Genomic DNA, 21,968 nt, shown 5'->3' on the forward strand with positions numbered 1-21,968 from the left:
GACCAACGTCCGAGGTGCTCATGCAACATTCTGAGTTTCTCTCAGCCATATGGCATTAAGGCGCTGCAACCATGTTCTCCTCCATTGCCAGCGCTCCGGCGAAACAATCAGTTGGCGAAACTATCGATGTCTTAAGCGGCCGTCTGAGCTCAGCGACTTTATTAGAGGACCGAAGAGCGGCCATATTGGGTCTACGAAGTTTTGCTAAGGATTACCCAGCATCTGTTGCTTCAGGTGCCCTACGAAGTTTGATTGGGAGCTTGAGCAAAGACGGTGAAGATGTTGACACGGTCAAGGTTGTGCTTGAAACTTTATTAATGCTCTTCAGTCCGAATGAGGATAGCCCCGAAGCTTCAGAGGAGATTGCTCTTTGGCTTGCAGACGAGTTTACTCAGCGTCAAGAGAACATCACATTGCTCCTCGATTTCCTCGATACCAACGACTTCTACTCTCGTCTTTACTCTCTGCAACTACTTGCCGCTATCCTTGCAGCTCGAACTGAACGAACCGAGGAGTGCATTTTTACTGCGCCTCTAGGAATACCACGACTGGTTTCTGTTCTCGACGACCAACGCGACGCTATACGCAACGAAGTTATCCTCCTCCTCACATATCTCACCCCAACATCGATCGAGATCCAGAAGTTAGTAGCTTTCGAGAATGCCTTCGATCGACTTTTCTCCATCATCGAGGCAGACGGAGCCTTGGCTGAGGGCGGGCGCACCGTCGAGGATTGCTTAATACTTTTGGCGAATTTGCTCCGGTCAAATAGCTCGAACCAGTCGCTCTTTCGGGAATCAGGCTGTATCAATCGCCTTGCGGATCTACTAGGACGCGTGCTTAACCCTCAATCTGATGGGTCCGAGATTGCTTCATGGGCAACAACGCAACGGAATCGCAATGTCTATGCCTTTCTGGCTGTCATACGTCTTTTTGTCATTCGGGGATCGGCAGGAGCAAATCTGAATCAATTAGCAATCTGGAAACATGGGCTCGCCCATCAAGTTCTCCACCTGGCCTTCAGTCATGAAGCTCAGACACAGATCAAAGCCGAGGTGCGACATATCGGTGTCCAGGGAGTGACTCCATTAACATGCAATATAGGCTCTAGTTACTTGCGGAGACATCATTCGTCAAAATGCACCTCTTCAGGAGGCATTCGCCCAGATGACGGTCTTGGCTCCTCTGAATAAGGGTGGAGCGGTTGATGGACAGGCAAACGAACAGGACAGAATATTCGTCATTGACGGGTTACTAGACCTCACACTCTGCTCACATGACCTTCAAGAGTTTGATGTGCGGTTTGCGGCGGCTGGATGTCTGGAGGCCTACTTCGCCAATCATTCGGCTGTCAAGTTGCACTTCCTTGGCAGGGCCATCGAAGGCCATCAATCTGGCGCCAATGAACCCTCTAATGTCTTGACAGTTCTCTTGCAACCTTCTCCTGAAATCAGTGATCCATATCGACAGTGGTTTGCTGCCGTGCTTGCGTTTCATCTACTACACGAAAATCCAGAAGCAAAAGCAGCGGCTATGAACCTTACAGAGGGTGATTGTGAGGACGGCGAAGAGGTAGTCACTGGCATACAGACTCTCACAGCACATGTAATATCAGGCCTTCGTCGGAATGATGACCCTCGCATTTTGGTGGGATACCTTATGCTGCTACTAGGATGGCTTTTCGAGGATCTGGATGCTGTTGACGACTTTCTCGCAGAAGGGTCCAATGTACAAAGTTTGATCCAGGCTGTCTCGCAACCTCCAGCGATGGGCGGCGGTGAACTTGTTCAAGGACTGTGCGCTATGCTGCTGGGCACCGCTTACGAGTTTTCCACCAAGGATTCGCCCATCCCACGGGCAACCTTGCTTGGTATCTTAACATCTCGAATTGATCGAGATCTATACTTAGACCGTCTATCAAGGCTTCGTAGCCATCCCCTCATGCGCGACTTTGAGGTTTTGCCTCAAAAGCTCGATGTCTCTTCTCCTGGGCGATTGCCTGATGTCTTTTTTGACAGAGCATTCGTTGAATTTTCTAAGGACAATTACAGTCGGATAGCGCGTGCTATCGATAGGGAACCGGGTATGGAGATATCTGTAGTCACTAACGGTATTCAGAAGGGTGTTTCCAGGGAGCTGGTGGATTCTCTTCGGAGCCAAGTTGAGGAAAAGCAGGATGTCGTTAACGAGAAGCAAGAAGCGCTGGCTGCGCTTCAGAGGCAGCTCGTTCAAGAACAGGCTGAGCATCGTCGCTCTAAAGAAGCTGCTGCCTTGGAGACGCAGCGACTCAAGACAGTTCATGAGAGTCTACAAAAGAATCACAGCGATGAATTACGGTACGCCGCTTGGCTGTTAATGGTGCTAAAGAACTAATGTCCTTGCAGAAAACTCCAAGCTCAATTGGCTTCCAAAGAGAACGATCAGCGGAAGCACATCGCCCAGCTGCAGTCACAATATTCAGCCAAGGAAAATGAATACCAGAACCAGATCGCTCAGCTGCGGTCACAACAGTCCACACAGGACAGCAATCACCAGAAGCAACTCGAGCAGATTCGGAAAACCGCAGAAGCTGAGGCGGAGAAGATCAGACGACGGACAGATGCTGAGATAGCTGACCTTAAGGCAACTATCAGCCGTCTGGAGGTTGACTTGATGAAGGTGCGTGCTCTCCTCTTCCCTTTTGAGACAGGAGCAGTCCCACTGACGCTGTAGCGAATGTAGTCTCAAAAAGAGCACAGTCTGCTTCAAAAACTACGCGAGAAGGACTTGGATACGCAGAGGAAAAACCACGAAGCGGCATTAAGCCATCTCCGCGAGGATAAGGATAAGGAGATAGCAGACGTCAAAGCACAATCAGATGCGCAAGAACAGATGTACAAGAAAGAAACAGAGGAACTTGGCAGACGGAAGGATGCCGACTTAGAAGCGGTCAAGAAACAGGGCGAGGACGAACTAGAGCAACAGAAGTCAATGACCGTCGAGGCAGAGGAGAAATGCCAGCGCCTTGAGAAACAACTGAGCGGCGGAGATGCTGGAATGAAGGAGATGCAGGCCAGGCTTGAAAAAGTAAGGAACCGGCAGCTCATTCAGTTTGACGCCCAAACGACTAACTTATACTACAGATGGAATTGGAATTGTCAACAGCAAACAAAGCTAGGGAAGCAGCTGAGAAACAGCTGTCTGGATCCATAGAAGCAGCTAAAGTCGACGCCGATAAACAGTTATCAGAGTTGAGGGAAGCTAAGGAAACGACACAGTCAGAGCTCGACGATCTTCTGATGGTGTTCGGCGACCTGGAAGAAAAGGTGACAAAGTACAAGGTAAGCTAAATGCAGCGATATATTACCCACGTGCAATGCAAGCACCATACTGACCATGCCATAGGCTCGCTTGATTGAGCTGGGAGAAACTGTATCAGATGGTGAGGACGACGACGATGAGGATGAAGACGAGGATGATTCTGATGCCGATGGGTTTGAAGAGTCTGATGATGGGAGTGACAAGAAGCCGAAATCAAAAAAATAGCAAGTGACAAAGTCGCACATGAACAAGAGAGCTGCGATATGATGGTCTATACCATACCCCTTACAGACATATCAAGAGCAAACGCCTCGCGGATTGCATCTGGCTGCTTTCTTGACCCGGAAAAAAAATTCCCCAACAGGGCATAGTCTCATCCAATAACAATAACGGTGATCCCACAAAATACTTTCGTCCTCTATGCCAGTACTGTACCTACCTACCAGGTCAAAACAAAATTATTCATTTCTTGTGGATTTATTTCTTGTGGTTCAATTCAATTATTGTAGTCAAGATGTCCGTGCAAGATTCTGCCTCGGATGAGGGTGAATGGCTTGATCTGGAATCGGATGAGGAGTCGATTCCTATCACATCTTTTTTCACCACGCAGACTTTCCCAACGGTCGCTGCCATGCTTGAGGATAGCAGCAAGAACCACGGATACAACTTCATCGAGGACGTGCAAAGGCTCCAACTAGACTTTCATGGTGCTGTCAAGTTGGTCAATTTTGTTCGCCATCATGTCAAGAACGACTTGCCACTGCCCAAGAATATCTCTGCCGAGGACCTAGAGGATGAAAAATATCTTCGCCCAGTTCTTGACGATGACGCACTCATCTTCTCTCTCGACGAAGTTCTGGAAGCTATGACCAATGACCAGACCAAGGAGGGTCATCTTGCGGCACGCAACAAAGAGCTTGAGGAGGAACTCAAGAAACTTCAAGATCAATTTGCCAGTTATCGTATCACGGTTCAAGAGACTCTCGACAAACGTTGGGGTGACGATAATACCGAAGCGACTTCTATTGAGAAGAAGGACGACTCTGCTTACTATTTTGAGTCATATGCTGCTCACGGTACTTCCATTCAATGTCATGACGCATGATGCTGTACTGACTGCATTCAGAGATTCACGAGACTATGCTGAAGGATACCGTGCGAACTGACGCATATCGCGACTTCATCTACAACAACAAGCACATTTTCAAGGACAAGGTTGTGCTCGACATCGGATGTGGAACTGGTAAGTCACTCACTGTGTTCCAAGCCGTCAAACATTAACAAGGTTAATCAAGGAATCCTGAGCATGTTTGCCGCAAAGGCAGGTGCCAAGCAAGTCATTGCTGTTGACAAATCAGACATCATTGTTAAGGCTAGGGAGAACATCTTTCACAATGGCTTATCTGAAGTCATCACTACCCTCAAAGGCGCGATCGAGGACGTTAAGCTGCCCGTGGAGCAAGTTGATATCATTGTCAGCGAATGGATGGGCTACTGCCTTCTCTACGAAGCCATGCTCCCCAGTGTATTGTACGCTCGGGACCGCTATCTCAAGCCGGATGGTATCCTGGCGCCGAGCTCTGCCACTATCTGGATTGCTCCTGTTGCAGACTCGGAGTACATTTCAGATCACATCTCCTTCTGGAGAGATGTCTACGGTTTTGACATGAAGACCATGCAGGAGGGGATCTATGAGGAGGCAAGAGTTGAGGCCATGCCCCAGAGCTCTCTTTGTGGCGAACCCTTCCCCTTCAAAGTGCTCGATCTTCATGCTGTCAAGACCGAAGATCTTCAGTTTACCGCCGAGTGGAAGTCTAACCTCACGCGCGAGGTCGAAAATATTGATGGTTTTTTAATCTGGTTCGACAACTTCTTCACCACGGCCCGCAGCGACCCAGTACCCCCCGCCGAGACAACGCCAGAGACCTGGGACAAGACGGACCAAGGTGGTGTCGCATTCACAACTGGACCCTCTGGCACTGTCACTCACTGGAAGCAAGGTCTCTTGATTGCGCCTCCTACTGACAACCCATCCAACAAGTGTCCAAAGAGTCTATCTGGGGAGATTGTTTTCACAGCCGCCGACGACAATGCCCGAGCGCTGGTCTTGCGGGCATCTTGGACTGATTCTGAGGGCGGCTCTAGGAAGCATTCGTGGCAGCTAAAATAGGTGCTTTTTCGTCAGTTTAGCCACATATTACTTGGTCTATAGGGCAATGTACTACCTTGCTTGAGTGGTGTCGCAATACATGTCACAATCACAAATGAGGTACATCTAGGCCCTGCAGTAGAAGGTTCACAATACTCAGGAATCCTTCGCCAAGAATGAAGCCCTAGAAATATTAGCGATACACTATCGCCGTTGGGGTCTTGTACGTACTGAGGCAAGGATGATAAGAGGTGTTTGCTTCCTCTTCGATATATGGACCCAGTACCATGCGAACAGACCACCTACAGTCCGAGCTAGCGTAAAGGATGGGACATTATACATGCCTTGTTCAACGTCAGATAGTTGGTTTAGCATCATGCTTGATGAACTCACCAACAGCAACGGCAATGCCGCCTGGAATCAGAGGTCGCCATTTCTTGCCAATAGCAAGTGTTCTGATGATGGTGACGAATGCGAATAAAACGGCAGCTCCGATAGCCCATTCCTTAGCCCGATCTGGCAACCCAGAGCCTGTGACAAGTCTTGCGGTGAAGATCCAGACGTAGGCAGTCGGTACTTGGAAGAGATCACCAGGAATTGTGTAGACCCTATACGTCAAACATGTAAGAATCTTTTGGATAATACAGACAGCTCAAGGCATGAGATCTTACTTTGTATAAATGCGATAGATAAAGGCGCTCAGAATAGAACCCACTGTTGCTCCGATGACTTGGCCCCAGAACTGGGCTTTTGGCGCCGCTCCTAGGAGGTGACCAGTCTTGAGGTCTTGCATTAGATCGCCGGCTTGTAAAGCACCGGCCTCGGACTGTGATAAGTCAGTAAATGACTGTCTGATAAGATTTGGCCAGACGTACCACGGCTCCAGCAATTAGATTGATCAAAACACTAGACTTATGTGATTGTGGAATGATAAGTGCGAAGAACAATTGTGCCAGTTTGCTAATCCCAGATACAGGATTTAGATCGGTTTCGCCCAGCGCCCTGACTCCCATGATACTTAGTACCAGGGCCATAAGGACGGCGATAGTTGTGGCGTAGAGAGGTACGAGATCTCCGAATACTATATGAATCGTAAGTACGCAGAGCGCAATCGATGCAAGAAGGCCAATTGAAACCATACGACCACCAATACGCTGGTGTGGGGGGGCATCTTCTGACTCCACCCCGTCGTCTTCGAGGTAGTCATCATGCCGCTCAATGCGACCTGGCGTACCGACATAAAGAAGTGGCGAATGAACATGGCTGAGGGGTTTCCAGAACCCAAAGACGCCATGTTCTTTCACTCGATATCGTAAAGAGGAGACAAGGCTAGCGGCTTTCTGACTGGTAAGGATTCCGCGAAGGCCTACGTAAGCAAGACTCACGATGGCATCCGCCAACATTATTGCCAAAGAGATCCATATGATCCATCCCTTGCTACCATGCTCCCAGTCGTTCACATCACCCGGCGCCCACCCATAGAACTTGGCAAGGGGACTAAGGACTCCCCAGCCCACGACAGCACCAAGCAGCATGTGCAGGGTTGTCTCTGTGCCCATGATGATTCCTTGGCCAATGTAGGCAAAGCTAGGGTTGAACGTCCATAGCCACATATGAGCCGCGGTTGGGCCGAAAATGGGCAGATTGCGCAGTATGGGGAAGAAGTAGGTAGCGAGTGTGTAGAGTCCAGAGCCACCAAAACACAACAGCAACAACTTGATGTTGGCTGCCCAATCTCCTTGATCTGACGGGTCATTTTCAGCGTCGTATTGGTGCTCTCGATCTGTATCAGCTGGCCTGGGGGTATCTGACTGAGATGGCTCATCAGGAGGAACAAGGCTGGCAAACCCGCCCTTGGCGGCCGCGTCAAGTTCATCTTTTGTGGTTTGACGACCTCGGCCATGCAGGACCGAGATCAGGACGGCAGTACTGAATCCACTAGGGAATTTGAGGCGCTCACGAATGATGACTTGCTTGCGTCTAATAATGCAGTGTCAGTTTGGTTGGGCCAAGAACAGGGAGGGTTAGCTATAGGCCTACAAAGGGACAGCAAAGACAACACCAAAGTAGCAAAGCCCTAAAGACCAGACTATGAGTTGCCATGTGCTCAGATCAATCGGCCCCTGCTCGTTGGCAGCCAGGAGATAATTCAAGGCCGGGATCTGTTCACTCAGTTAGAACCCGTCTTTCGTTAATTCATTCCATTTCACGACCGGGCACCTACAACGCCAACAAATCCACATCCTAGTGGCATGATGGCCATGCCACAAGCCACACTCTGCAGCAGAACATTTTCGACTGGGGAGAAGGGAAACCTCAGGTGCGGAGCAAGGAGCCTGAAGATGCCAAAGCCCATAAGACTCGCCGGCATGGACATGATAGAGACCCATCCTGTTTGTAAGCCAAAATACATGTTGGAAAAGCAGATGATGGTTCCCACTGCGAGGCCGGCCAGAACGCCTCGAGCGGTGAAGCTGCGTCCTGGAACTACACGCGTCGCCATCCTTACTTAATATTAAATGTCAGAGATGATGGCGATGTTGAGAGACGCGTTTGAATGTAGGTCAGTTGTAGATCGGTTCAGTCGACTACCTGAGGCAGGTAAGCTAGGTACTACCTAGGTAGTATGTTCCCCACACTAGACTAGGTACTACCTAGGTAGGTAGGTACATAGTATATTGCAGCTTCCGGGGCAAGAAAACGCCATGACTAAGGCGATACCCAGGTACCTACCTATTACCATGCACAATGACCCAAATTACCTAATTCATGTCAGGTAACTAACTACCTAGTACCTACCTAGGTAGGTATGTTCCTAGACCAAGGTAGGCCAATTATTATTATTTATTATTCATCGTATTCAGTATCTAGACTTTAATCTCAATGTTAATCAACTACCAACTGTTTACTGCATGCTTATCATACCCCAGCAAGTTGAGTTGGTTCCATACATATATGTCGAGTCAGTCTCCCGGCTGGCAAGCTGAGATCAGGCTTCATCACTATACCCATTGCTACCTGTCTACGGGTACGTCAAAACCCGAAACTATCCAGAAGGGAAGCTGCATCTGGTTCTTCAAGCATTGTCGGGGGTGCCTTGACTGTCTTCTTGTTCTCCCGATGTGCTTCAAGATGGAGGGCGGGTGACGGTAAGTCCGCAACGACTAGCGAGCTTCTCCTCCGGAGCAGTTTTAGAGGGTTGACCTCTCCGCCGAGGCCAACCGCTCCTGGAGACCGCTGAAACTCCCAGTTCCGTACTGTCTTGATGTCAGCGCACGTTCAACTAATCATCTGCTGTTCCAATTCGTACCTATATCCAGTCCGAGAAGGTCGCAGCCCATTCGGTCATACAACTTGGCACTGTGTAGCACGAACTCCCACTCGACTTTTGGGGTAATTTTAGAAGCACCTCTCAAAGTCTGTAGCGTTTGATGACGCAAATGTGAGTAGAGAACGACCAGTGCAGGATCATCCGTGAGATATAGCCGAGACTTGATGTCAGGAGAGCAAGGGGTTTCCAGCAGCGTATACACGGGCGTCTGTGAGCCAGGTCAATATTTGTGTCTCCTGCATCCTGTGTGTCTGAGCTGTAATGACGTACAATAAGTGCTCGTACAGCTACATCCTTGCGGCCGAGCATCCAGAACGCCCAGGCAGCAAGCCAGCGATTGCCTTCTTGGGCTGCCAGCGGCAGGACTGTTTCTTGAAGGAGTCGGCGCAGTACCGGGCCGTCATCCCCCTCGTATATTCGAGATATAGTTATGGCAAGTTGCATGTCTTTTAATTGGTTAAGGCACACCTGAACAGCGTCGTGGAGGTGGTCGGCAAGAAGGAAGAATGCAGCAGCATACTCTAAACACAGTCAACTCGGCATCATCCAGGCCTGCAAACAAGTGTCTTACCAAATCGTCTCCTACTAAGCAGAGCATATGCGTTCTTGAGGGCCGCAGATCTCCATTTAGGGTCTTCAAAGTTGTTTGCGAGCAATCGTTGTGTGGCTGCCTGTTCTTTGTTCCAGTTCGCCATTCTCCACAGGCCTTGAAGAACAGTCTTCTTACGAAGAGCAAGATAATATAGGCTGCAGTCCACTGGGTTTTTGACCTCGTTTTTGGTATATTCATTTCGGGCGACCAGCTCAAACTGGGCTTTCTGTAAGTCGTTAGCTGATGCGGTGATTGTGTGTTATGTCATTAAACAAATACCAGTGCAGTTGGGTCAGTCAACCACATGAAAAGACCACTCTCGCGGGCATGCTCCCACAGCATGTTGCCGTGGTTCTGTCGGGAAACAAAGTCTACAAGGATATCTTGACTGTTGGAGTGAAAGGCCCAATTGATTTCCCTCCATGAAAGGTGCATTTCGTTGGTACGTCCTTTGCGAAGGGCATGTTGACGGAACAACAGCATGAATCGAGCGCCATTCTCGTCCATTGAGCGGCGGTGACGCTCAACGAGGGAAACGCATTCGATAATGTCTGCCAACTGAATCTGTTCATGCCCGGAGAGTTGTGGAATATTGATCTTAACCAGTTTTTCATTGATCAATACAGCAGTCTGCTCAGTGAAAACGTCTTCATCGTCGACGTCGTTCGCGCGATTGCCGTTGAGGTAGATACCACTGGATTTCTCACTGGCCAGGGCGTGGCTTTGCTAAGGCGTCGTGTTAACCCGCTGTGCAGTCAATGATGGAACGAAGTAATAACTTACCCCGGACATATAAAACTCAACCATATCCATCCCCAGATAGTCATCTAGAGCCTCGCCTTCGATATAATACTTCAATGTCTTGTGCATAGCAACCAGAATGCGTCGTACAAGTGTGGCTTTGCCTGACAAGATGCATTGAATGAGAAATTGGGGGTGAAAGACCGGCAAAGGGCCATTAAAACGCTGAACGACCTGGAACAAATCCAGATTGCCATCTTTGCGTAAAGGGAGTCGCAAATCTGTCTTCATCGACTCGGAGACTCCGACATGCCTGTCCTGGACAAACATCTGGTTCCCTGCACCAATGACCAAATGACCATCGCCCAGCCAGGTTGAATCGCCAATTGGGTGGGGGGTGAGTTCTCGAATGCTGATCTCGCGTATCTGCGCCCACGCTGGGCCTTTGTTCAGGTAGTCGAATCGCATTTGCGAAAGGAGTATTACTCGATAAGGGAAACCGACGGCAAGGATAGATTGACCATCAGGTGTTGATGTCCAGTCCAAGTCTTGTATGACCTGATGCTCTTGAAAGTTGTTTTCATATTCGAGGCGAGCACCCCCGATGTCCCAGATTGTAAGTTGCGACCGCGACGAATTCACTAGAGCAGCCTTTTTCAAAGTACTTCCACTTACCAACGCCGGCTGGGATATACCTGTCTCAGTGGTGCATGTAGACAACCATCCAACACTACGGTTATCAGTGTCAACTCGTGCGGTCCAGAAATCCACGCGACCTGTATGGGTATAAGAAATGGCGACATCGCGAGCAAATATATCTAGAAAGCTTGAGACGACAGGTTGAGACCCGGCAGGATCTACCGGCAGAACATATGCCAGATCTTTGATGTCTTTTAGTTCAAAGTGGCTTAGCTCCTCAATACTAGCACCTGCTGTTGTTTTTGGGTCGTCAAAGTAGCGAGGCAATTGAACTTCCCACACAATGCCATGTCCTTCCGAGGTTATAGTTGCGATATGAGCAACGGTGTAGTTCTTGACATCTGACCGAGGAAGAATGATAAGGCAGAGGGGTTTCCCTACAACCTGGTAACCACATTGAGCGAGCACAGAAGCTCGGCGAGTCCTACAGTCCCAAAGTAAGATTGTTTCGTGGCGGAGGAATACCACAAATCGACCCTTCCTCAGCACACATATTCGATGGATATGACCCTTTTCCGGTACGACACTTGCTCTTGTGAGAGCAAGCCCTGAGTTGTCCTGCTGCAACAAGAGATGTTTCCATACGATGCTTTCGCCATCCCGTGTGCGAGAGACTACCGCCCGCCCGCTGTAGTTTCGCACAATTTTAGTGATAGAAGTCGAATGTCCAGACCAGATAGTTTGCAGGGAGAGGCGCCGATCGTTAGTGGTAGGATCAAATAAATCTGCAACGCTACCACTGAACACGCCTATCCTTCCATCAAATGCGTGCAACATGAAATGGACCTTACCACTATTCTTGTCGCAATACGTCTCAATCTCGGTATGAGGGGTGTCATGAGCTGATAGGAATTTGCCGACAAGCTCAAAATGGATGTCTGTAACTTGTGCTACCTTGAAAAGAGTTGGTGAATTCGCCGTAATAGTCCCAACATTCTCGAGGGCCCAGGCTGACATGATTCCTTTTCCGTCAAAAGCCATACAAATTTCCGGGTTCTTGGTTGCGATCGCTACCAGGTGGTCGAGAGCGACAGGGTCATCGGTGTTCGAGTCGTCAGACATTCGCGCCTGTACAGCTTGCTCGACAGAAGCGGTAAAATCTCGCCCATCAAGAACTAGAGCAAACCGCATTTCCACCCCTTCGGGATTCTCTTGCGAGGGCGCACAAACATCGACCTGGCCCCATAGCTGCCAATGCTTCCCGTCAGGCGTATCTGTCGGTGTCCATACGCGGATGCATTTATCAAGACATATGGTATACAAAACGTTGTCCGATGCCTGTTCCACATGAAACGGCCTGCGCCACCTCACCGAGGTTATAATATTTGGGTGTCGAAGATACGTGAGATCGAAGCGGACTTCGTCGGCACCGAAGTTGAGTCTACGCCAGACCTTGATCAAGTGATCATGATGGCCCGTCGAAGCGATGTATCTCGAATCGTATGATAATGTTGCATATTTGGCAATGCTCGACAACTCTTTCTGCCAGAGACACCTAGGTTCGGTTTTGGTGTCGAACAGGGACAAGCAGTGGGTGGCTACTAGAAGTTCCTCGGAGCTGCCCCACGACAATGTGCATGGCGTGTCGTCAGGGTTCGGGAAGGGAATATCGAAGGTGGCTTCAAGTGCCCACTTGTAATTGTAAGCTCATGTCCAAATTATGAGGAGGCAGATTGCAGGGGTGAACCTTCGAAGTGTCCTCATGCGATCCGAAAGGTTTGTACACGCGAACTTGGGTCAAGGTGCAAGTAGCGATCTTGCCCGTCGCCTCATCCACTGCGATAGCTTCTAGAGTTTGTTCCCCTTCGTCGTAGACTGTCTGTAGAATTCTATGGGATCCTTCCAATATCGTAAAGGCGCTGCCTGTGATGTATGTCTATGCAATAACCAGTCGTCAGTAGAGTTTGGGCTCGAGAGTATATGTCAAGTTGGTATCTACATTGATGTGTCGGGAGTCCCAGTAACCCGAGGCTAACCCTTGAAGCCTTGAGCGCGGGTTTCCCGGCAAAACGGCCTTCATGCTATCACGGAGCACGGTTTGCGCGCATATCTTGAGGAATGCGGTGGCGCTATGATCAAGCGCAGAAGATGGATGCAGGAGATGAGGTGAGGTTTAATAGCTTTGGTGCAGAGTAATCTAGCGACTATTACTAACCCATGAGGGAGAGTTGATGCAATTAACGGGTGAAGATCAACCTAGCGTGTAGAAGTGACGTGACCCCCATTTACCGTAGGTAGGTGCTAGTCACCTATAGTGGAACCCACACCAAGGCGACGGGACCCATAGGTGTACGGCTACATATGAATTCATTGGAAGGATGACACTAATTGACCGACTTCTATCGATAGGTAGGTAGTACCTAGTACCACCTAGCAGGTTGAATCCCTAAAGGACCAGTTCAATATCGCGATACGCAGCACTTGAGGGTAAAAAAGAAAAGTGATGCGTATTCGAAAATAGACCATGTTCCATACTACTCGGCTATAAAAGGTTTATACTGGCAGCATTCATAAATAAAGTGCTTCAGAGGTTAAGGCATGTAGCTCCGAATTGCGCTTCACAGCCTCCGTTATCGAATGCATAGCTGGGTACTAATCTAAGCAATTTCTGAGCTCAAGAACATGTATACAAGAAACTATTGCTTGTCCAACGCCATCGGCATAGCGCCGTTATGCAATCGCTTAACTCAATACTAACAGAAAGGGGTATACTTTTTATGAAACAGGTCATCCAACGTAAAACAATCACATCCAGCCATACTTGCCCAATCCTGCTCTTCACAACTGTCCTATCCTCCTCCGTATACAAACAACCACCCTATCCTATAATACAACTATTGATTCACACCTGCGCGGCCGCGCATTTGGTCACTCCGTGATGCTCGTAACGGGCGGGCATGTGGTGTAGCTGAGAATGTCCTCGGTGATTGTATGCGCACCGATCTCGTTGCCGTTGTAAACTTCGCAGTTGGCCGCAGGGGGGCGGACTGCATGTCGGAGGGCTTGGCACCGACGGATTTGCTGCCCACTATTGAAGAGTTTGGGTCCGGTGAGGAAGTTCGAGGTGCAACGATACGGCCATTCAAAGGCTTGAATCCGAAAGACTTCTTCGCAACGAGTGGCTGTTGCAAGAGCTTATCCCGCCTAAGCCCTTCAGACTCTGGAACCTCGACTTGCCTAGACAAGCCCTGGGCCGCTTGGATTGATTCAAATTTTGGCATTCGCGAACGACGCGGTGTCGTTCCTCTGGCTGCAAAGCCACCATCAGATTCGTTTTGTCCTGATGTGCCTCGTTCCAAGTGCGACGGCACTGGCGCCATTGGGGTCGTCGATGACAGAGACGAGAATTGGGCGGGTCCCCTTGAGGCAGGCCTAAGCGACGGTGATAATGGCAGTTCCTCCTCGTCGTCGTCACCGGAGAATGCCTCGTCGTTCTCATCAGCCTCCCTAAGCGGCGCCATTGATCCAGGTGGCATTATCGTTGACATGGAGAACGGCTGACCTGTCCATCGCGTTGGTGTCTCGAGCGGTGCAGTAGAGTAATCATAACTCCGATCGCTGCGATTTACCATTGAACGCCTCCCAGAAATCATCCTCCAACCACCGCGAGGCCACGCGGCGGGTACAGAGTTCGGGTGTGGGCGGGATCCTCGAGTAGATAGGCGGATTCTATCGTCCCGTTGCTTCCAGTGTTGCAAGACGCGGTTGCGTCGCTCACGTTCGTGCTTCTTTTGAACTTCCGACGCCGTATGAGCTTGACCGCTTTGCTGCAGGGAGGCGATCGACCACGATTTTAGGCACTGGCGTTGTTTGGCAACTGCCCACAGTTGCCAGGCTTCTGTATCTTGCTGATCAAGGTCACCGGTGTGCACCTTCCAGACTTCTAGCCAGCCTTGCGCATGTTGCAGTTCAGCTGACTGTTTGCGCTGATGGTGCACATCTACTTGTTCCTTCCATGTATCGATCGTCAGCGCCACTTGGTGCGACACCTTCAGACCTAGCAGCTCCTGCGCCGTGTCACTTTGGACTCGATCCTCCATGACGAAGGCTTTCCACCGGTCGATGGCACTGAAAAAATTGCGCTTCTTCCTGGCAGATGATACTTGTGTGTATCGCGCCATGAGATATCTCTTGATTGACTGCTTGTCTTGGCTTTTGCGATCCCTTATAGTTCGATCGAAGGTTCGCAAAACTGTAGTTGCTCCAAGATACAGGCGAGCTCGACTTTCTAGGCGTATCATCTGGGAAGAAGCATACTGTAGTCGCCAGAAACCCCTCAGGACCTTGGTCTTGGCCTGCCCCTCGTAGTATTCTTCCGCTCTCCGTCCCATATCACCGTCCTGGTCTGCACACTGAAGCCATCGATCGAACGCCCGTCCAACCTGAAGATACTCGCGTCTCCATTGGAATGCTTGAGCTCTTGCTCTCAAGTTCCACAGGTTAAAAGCTGAGTTGACTTTCTCTGCCATGAGTTGCTGACGATGACCAATTGCTTTTCGGCGGGTCTCGGCTTGATCCCACCATTCTCGCAAGTAAGCAAAAGAATGTTGAATCTCTCCAATCCGCCGAGAAGTGGCCAGCAGTCGATTCTCTTTCTGCCTATGGCTCTGCCATTGGTGAACAGCATCCATTCGAAGCCGAACACCTGACTGGGTCCGTATGGCGTGTTGAAGAGACTCATCATGGGAAGCCCGCGACACCCACTTCGAGACGACCCCAGATCTACTACGCAAAGCCTTCATGCGGCGGCCTACATGTGCAAGGCGATGGCAAGACCAGCAGTCAAGAGCGCGCTGGACCTTCATTGCCTGATAGGCCCGAGCAGCTGTCCGTGCAACCTCCTGCAGATTCCTCTCCTGCGTGGCGGTCCGTTGCCACTTTTTTATCACGACAGCGGCTCTCATGTGATCAGTAGCGGGTTCTCGGAGCGCGGGAGCTTGACTCCAAGATCGAAAGTAGCGGAAGCGTATCATATGTCGTCTCGCAACAGCATCTCGTTCGAGTCGCCGAGCGGTACGATCGGCCCAGTGATTGAAGACCTTGCTTGCAAGATAAATTTCACGAGCTCTACTGGCCCGCTTGAGGAGTCGGCTATGTTCCTTCTCGAAATCGACTTGCAGCCCAGGTGTCGAAGGGCTGTCTTCAGCCACCATTTGTTGTGGTGGTGTATCACCTAGGCCTTCTTGGGGTGTAGAATGATGGACGATTGCATCTTCATTCTGATTCGCTGTGTTGGACCGAGCTGAAATGGTGGGAGAATGTACCTCTGGTGGATTATGCGATGAATTGGGTAGCGCTTCCTTTGTCTCTTCTAGTCCACTGAGAGGTCCTTCTCTGGAACTTGAAGGGACTTCATCGTTATGGTGCGAGGGGTCTTCATGTGGAGCCTGTTGCGCATTGCCCTGTATCAAAGATGTCGTTGACCGAATTGCATTGTTGAGTACTGCAAAAGGCCGATGTATGAATGACTGTGTCGAAATTGGCATGGCATACGCGCCTGTCAATTCCTTTATGGGATTCTGGCTATGCGACTCGTCACTCATCTGTATCGATGTTACAGTCGGGCGTGCAGTTACAGCAGATCCTTCACAATGAGATTGAGCTTCGAAGTTCCTGACATCGGCGGATGCTTCCTCGGGAATACTGGGAAAAGAAGGGATTCGCTGTGCAGGTTGAGCTCGACGGTTCGCAACTAAAGAACGCCAGCGGTTCATAGCCGATGATACAACGGCTTTCCGCATTTCCTCGTAATCACCATCTTCATCGTCTGTTTCGGACAGTCCCTGTTCATCATGCTGGTGATTGTGTAGTCTTGGCGGTGATGGTGATTGCGATGACGATTGAGGCGAGGATGGTAACTGCGACGTTACTACTTCAGCAGTAAGATGGCCATTCAGTACCTCGTCCTTCTGATGCGCTTTCTGATGCAAAGCTTCGTTACTTTGACAACTTGCCAAGGATGCAGCTGGCGATACAGAAGCTGAGGTCCGAACCGAGACCGTAGTATTATCACCAAACTCCAACACAATGCCCATACGGTTCAGTATGGACTGGAACTTGTCAAGTAGGCTGTTCTCGCCTTGCTCACCACCTACGCGGAAAACAAACGCTGATAAATGATGATCGGAGTCAGGATCGATTCCATAAGTGGGGAGTACAGCATCGTATGCCTTGAACAGCGCAGCAGCGGGAAGAGGCTTAGGTTCGGGGACCGAGTCGAGTAACTCCTGAGCAGCGACAACTACCGCGTGCAGTGTGGCGATATCTGATGCGGTTAGTGTCAGGCAGGCTGGGGCTGTGCTTGCGAGTGATACGGACCTTCGTTAGAATAGTATGGTTCCTGGCTTGAAGGCGTCCGACTTGCATTGCTTGATCGGCCATCGTCTGACGGCGAAGCCGGTCTCTGCACAGCCGGCGACATGGATGCTGCTGGTGAAGTCGCATTTGGAACCTGTTGCGAGAAATATGAGGACATGAGCAGATAATTGTTGGCGAGCTGCCCACGTCCGTCATTGGCCCATAGTCAGGAAGGCGCAGTGTCTCGCTTCGACGGTTGATGGCAACAAGGTATCGTGAAACTATTAAAGTAGCGATAACCAGACAGGATAAGCGCGGGAGAAAGAAAATAAATTTGGGAAACGGAGAGGTAAAGAATTGAATTAGAGCGATGCTTGCGACACAGTCAAAGTAAACAAACTCTCAATTCGAAGGAAGGGGGCGGTGTCCAAACAAAGCGCAAAGCGACCTTCATTTGGAGAAAAACACGCGAATTCGCGGTCGCGATAGTCTAGGTAAGGTACAGTGGTTAGTAGGTAGGGATACATACGTGTAAAGTGGGTGGCTGGTGACTGGTGGCTGGTGCCACAGCCACAACGCTTCGAGCTAGCGATTTCGACAATGATAGGGTGAACACGGATCCCGTCACCACTTTTCAAAAGTCGAGATAGCAACATTACACATTTCAATCCCTTAGCAAGTCATCATGAACCAAAAAAGAACTCGTCCCATCCAAAAGTTTGCTAAGGCAGTCTCCCAATGCTCCGTAGAGGTACACGACCTTACCCTTGTTCTCACCAATTTTGCCACTGACTTGTCGACAGGCCACAGCCTATGGTAAATGCATTGTCGCTGATTACAACGCTGTGCACAAAGATAAGTGTGCTAAACAGTTTATGAGGCTTAAAGACTGTTACCTGGTAAGGTCCTTTGGTCATTTGCATCATAATATGTTCCTGACCTTTTTCAGGCAGCTTCAAAAAAACCATAGCTTGCTTTTATAAATCGCAGTAAATAATCAAATCATGTTATAAACGAGTTTTTCTTTTCTTTTGCCTGTCTGTGTATTTCTAGGTATGAAAGTTTACAACTTGAGCAATCTCAGCATGAATGTAGCCTTTGAGACTTCTTGCTCCTCCTCCGCAATGAGGCTGTCAGGTTGAGCCTCAGCACTAGCTTCCTCTAGAGGTCGGCGCAAAGCCCTCTCAAAAGCAGGAGTCTGCGACTTGAAGGCACCCGATAAGCCCACATCATCAGGGTCGGCAAGAACTCTGTACTCCATCTTAATATCATCCGTGGGCACGAGTCCCGCTTTCTTTCGAAGTCGCTGTACACGGTTGATGATCTCACGACCAAGACCCTCTGCTGCCAGTTCCGGATGGATCTCTGTGTCGAGGATGGTGAGTACCTCACTATCGGTGTTGGTCTCAAAGTTCTTTGAAGAATCGTCCTCTTTAACGCCCCGGCGTACCACGAGATCACCCTCCTCCAGGCGAATACCATCGACATCAATGTGTTTATCTTGGAGGTATCCCTTAACCTGCTCACTGGTAAGAAGAGGTAAGCCCTTCTTGACACGGGCCATATCCTTCTTGAGCTTCTTTCCAAGTACTGGCCAGTCTGCTGTGACGCTGTACTGCACGTTGTACTTGGATTCGTCGCTGGAAAGGATAAGATCTCGCACATTCAGTTCTTCGCTGATGTACTTCTGTAACGATTTGACATCTTCCAAGTACTGCGGGTCGCAGTGAAGGACCACAAGGGTTTTCAGAGGCTGCTTGAGACCAATATTGCGACGTTCACGAGATACACGAGCAAGTTCAATGACGCGCTGCATCCGACCAACACGTCGCTCCACCTCCTCGTCGAATAGTTCCTGGCGCACATCCGGGAATGGCAGGAAATGAACACTACGGGAATCTTCACCCTGGAGTTCCTTGGGGATGTGAGGCAGGAGTTTGAGGTAAATGTTGTCTGTGAGGAAAGGTGTGAAAGGCGCTAGGCCACGACACAAGGTGAAGAGTACCTCAAAAAGAGCGTTCAAGGCGTGCAAGGTGTCGTCGAGACCATTCTCACCCTTAAGTCGCTTACGGTTGAATCGAATATACCAGTTCGTGGTGTTATCGATAAGACCTAAGAGTCGTGGAACAACCTAGACGAAAGTCAGTATGAATTTATCGCATTGTATTGCTCAAGTTTCATATTAGTATTTACCGTATATAGTCTGTAGGCTGCTTACAGTTAGCTAGGTTCGACACGTTGGCAAGAACTCGAGAAAAGACAGAACATGAGTTAAGTAAGAAAATAGAAAGCGGATGACTTACCCTCCATTTCTTGGTTGACAAACGCCAAAAGAGATTGGCAAGATGCCAGAATCCATCTGTCCATGACGTTGCTATTTGTCGCCTCCAACTTTGGATCCCATTTGAAATCAACATTCTCAACCTTCTTGAGTAAAGCAACCTGACCTTCAAAGAACTTATAACTGTTCCAGAGAGGAAGGAGGACCTTTTGGACAACCTCTTTGACGCCAGACTCCTTGAAGCGCAGTGGTTCGGCTCGAACAACAGGCGAGTTGATGAGATAGAGACGAAGAGCATCAGATCCGTACTTGGACATAATGATAGAGGGATCGGGGTAGTTCTTGAGTCGCTTCGACATCTTCTTGCCATCCTCCGCAAGGACGATTCCATTGACCACGCAGTTTTTGAATGGCGATTTGCCGAAAAGGTGAGTACCCAGCACTGTGAGAGTATAGAACCAGCCACGGGTTTGGTCAAGACCCTCAGCAATGAAGTTTCCTGGGAAAGACTTTTCGAACTTTTCTACGTTCTCAAAGGGATAGTGTTGACTAGCGTAGGGCATACTGCCAGACTCAAACCAACAGTCGAATACCTCTTCGATACGCTTGAGCTGACCCTTGCCCATTTTACTCGGGATCGTGATGTGATCAACCTTATCACGATGAAGGTCGGAGAGATCACCCTCATATCCGCTCAGCTCGCGCAGCTCCTGGACGCTTCCGACACAAACTCTTTCTTCCAGATCCTCACTGACCCACAGAGGGATAGGTGTGCCCCAGTATCGGTTTCTACTGACATTCCAATCACGAGCATTAGCGATCCAGCTGGCGAACCGCTTCTCCTTGACGAATGATGGGACCCAACGAGTCTCTTCAATGTTCTTGAGCATATCAGGAATGATGTCAGGAATTCGAATAAACCAGGAAGGGACAGCTCTGTAGATAAGGGGGGTATCTGAACGAGGGCACATGGGGTAAGAATGCTTGAGTTGAGACTCGTTAGCAATGCGACCGGCGTTCTTCAAGTGTTTGATGATGTGCTTATCAGCTTCTTTGACATGCATGCCCTTAAAGTCAGAGACACGATCGGTAAAGTGACCAGTATCATTGACAGGGTCGGGTGGCGATCTGTTCTCGGTAACGATACCGGCAGCAACGGCGACGTTGTAATCGTCCTCACCAAAGGCCGGAGCTTGGTGAACAATACCCACACCACTGTCATCAGTAACGTAGGTAGCGTTCAGAACCTTGAAGGCGACATCCTTGAACTCGTCGTAGAAGTAGTTAAAGGGAGGCGTGTACTTCCATCCCAGCATGTCTTTGCCAAGGATCTTCTCCACGATCTTGAACTTAGCCTTCTTGGGGTCCTTGTATAAGGTCCCAAGAAGCTTTTCAAGAAGGACATATGTCTTTCCAGTCTTCTCATCCAGAATCTTGACATATTCGAAATCAGGGTGTGCTGCAAGTCCAAGATGTGATGGTAACGTCCAGGGTGTAGTTGTCCAAGCAAGCAGGTTGACTTCTGGGTCGTCAACGAGGGGGAACGTGACGACAACCGCAGGGTCAGTAACATCTTGATAGTTCTGGTTGGCCTCGAAGTTACTCAGAGCAGTAGTGAGAACTGTAGAGTACGGCATAACTCGGTGACCTTGATAAACTTGGTCCTTGTCAAATAATTGCTTGAAAACCCACCACTCGGACTCCATGAAGTTAGGGTGCATAGTCTAGAGTGATATATATCAGTAAGCCGACATAATTCAGACCGGTGTGCTTATTCACCTTGTAATCATTGTCAAAGTCAATCCAACGACCCAATCTCTCGATGGTGTGTCGCCATTCCTTGGCGTAGCGCATAACAATAGAGCGACACTCTTCGTTGTACTTGGCAATGCCGAGCTCCATCACGGCAGCTTTCCCAGAGATTCCAAGTTTCTTGTCAATCTCGTGTTCGATGGGAAGACCATGAGTATCCCAACCAAAGCGGCGTTCGACGTGAAAGCCCTTCATGGACCAGTATCGAGGAATGACATCCTTGATGGTGGAGGCAAGAAGATGCCCATAGTGAGGAAGTCCGGTCGCGAAAGGAGGCCCGTCGTAGAAAGTGTAGTGAGGACGGCCTTCAGACAGTTCTACCTATAGTAGTGACTCGGGTCAGAGGAATGATTCGAGGGCTGCAAAAGGTGGTTAGGAAACGAACCTGCCGAAGGAAGGCATCGATCTCGCGCCACCTCTGGAGGACAGCCTCTTCTTCTTTGGGAAAATCGATGGACATGGTGACTGACAGTTTGGCTACAAAGCAGAGAGAAATCGATTAGTCAGTTGTTCATTTAGTCCATGCCATTCGTCGAACGCGGCAACGTTGCGGGAGTGATGGATTCTTTTTTTCTTTTTTGGATTAGTAGCTACTCACCGTATGAGACGTCTCGCCAGGGAATCGGTCAGCGCACGGAAGACCTTGAGAGTATAGGTAGTCCACCAGCGACAAGGGAAGTCGTTGATGGAGGGGCAGGTTTGAGAAAAAGGCAGCTCGCGATGGTGGGTGAGTCAAGAGGGACAGAAAGTGGGGGGGGGGGGGGGG

At 49.6% G+C, this 21,968-nt stretch overlaps 5 protein-coding genes across 5 annotated transcripts; 2 read left to right on the forward strand and 3 right to left on the reverse strand.

The window, feature by feature from the left end:
* Positions 1-71: 71 nt before the first annotated feature.
* FIESC28_03816 (uncharacterized protein) lies at positions 72-3,525 on the forward strand (the record flags this gene model as incomplete). Its single annotated transcript, XM_031157965.1, has 6 exons — positions 72-1,055; positions 1,105-2,336; positions 2,385-2,658; positions 2,722-3,066; positions 3,123-3,320; positions 3,385-3,525. The coding sequence occupies 6 exons, from the start codon at positions 72-74 to the stop codon at positions 3,523-3,525; spliced, it is 3,174 nt and encodes a 1,057-aa protein (XP_031017974.1).
* Positions 3,526-3,814: 289 nt separating this feature from the next.
* On the forward strand, positions 3,815-5,470 carry FIESC28_03817 (uncharacterized protein; the record flags this gene model as incomplete). Its single annotated transcript, XM_031157966.1, has 3 exons — positions 3,815-4,376; positions 4,427-4,543; positions 4,596-5,470. 3 exons carry the CDS (start codon positions 3,815-3,817, stop codon positions 5,468-5,470), a joined length of 1,554 nt encoding a protein of 517 aa, XP_031017975.1.
* Positions 5,471-5,558: 88 nt separating this feature from the next.
* FIESC28_03818 (uncharacterized protein) lies at positions 5,559-7,952 on the reverse strand (the record flags this gene model as incomplete). The annotated part of the gene is made up of 7 exons (XM_031157967.1): positions 5,559-5,633; positions 5,681-5,793; positions 5,843-6,057; positions 6,121-6,275; positions 6,325-7,429; positions 7,490-7,611; positions 7,674-7,952. 7 exons carry the CDS (start codon positions 7,950-7,952, stop codon positions 5,559-5,561), a joined length of 2,064 nt encoding a protein of 687 aa, XP_031017976.1.
* Positions 7,953-8,482: 530 nt separating this feature from the next.
* On the reverse strand, positions 8,483-17,287 carry FIESC28_03819 (uncharacterized protein; the record flags this gene model as incomplete). The annotated part of the gene is made up of 9 exons (XM_031157968.1): positions 8,483-8,706; positions 8,760-8,988; positions 9,051-9,301; positions 9,352-9,598; positions 9,652-10,098; positions 10,156-12,444; positions 12,500-12,688; positions 13,752-17,077; positions 17,131-17,287. 9 exons carry the CDS (start codon positions 17,285-17,287, stop codon positions 8,483-8,485), a joined length of 7,359 nt encoding a protein of 2,452 aa, XP_031017977.1.
* Positions 17,288-18,172: 885 nt separating this feature from the next.
* On the reverse strand, positions 18,173-21,662 carry FIESC28_03820 (uncharacterized protein; the record flags this gene model as incomplete). Its single annotated transcript, XM_031157969.1, has 5 exons — positions 18,173-19,240; positions 19,303-19,319; positions 19,413-21,114; positions 21,170-21,523; positions 21,588-21,662. 5 exons carry the CDS (start codon positions 21,660-21,662, stop codon positions 18,173-18,175), a joined length of 3,216 nt encoding a protein of 1,071 aa, XP_031017978.1.
* Positions 21,663-21,968: the final 306 nt, after the last annotated feature.

Source organism: Fusarium coffeatum, assembly GCF_003316985.1.
Source record: "Fusarium coffeatum strain FIESC_28 chromosome Unknown BRIP53273_contig_79, whole genome shotgun sequence".
Lineage (NCBI taxonomy): Eukaryota > Fungi > Ascomycota > Sordariomycetes > Hypocreales > Nectriaceae > Fusarium > Fusarium coffeatum.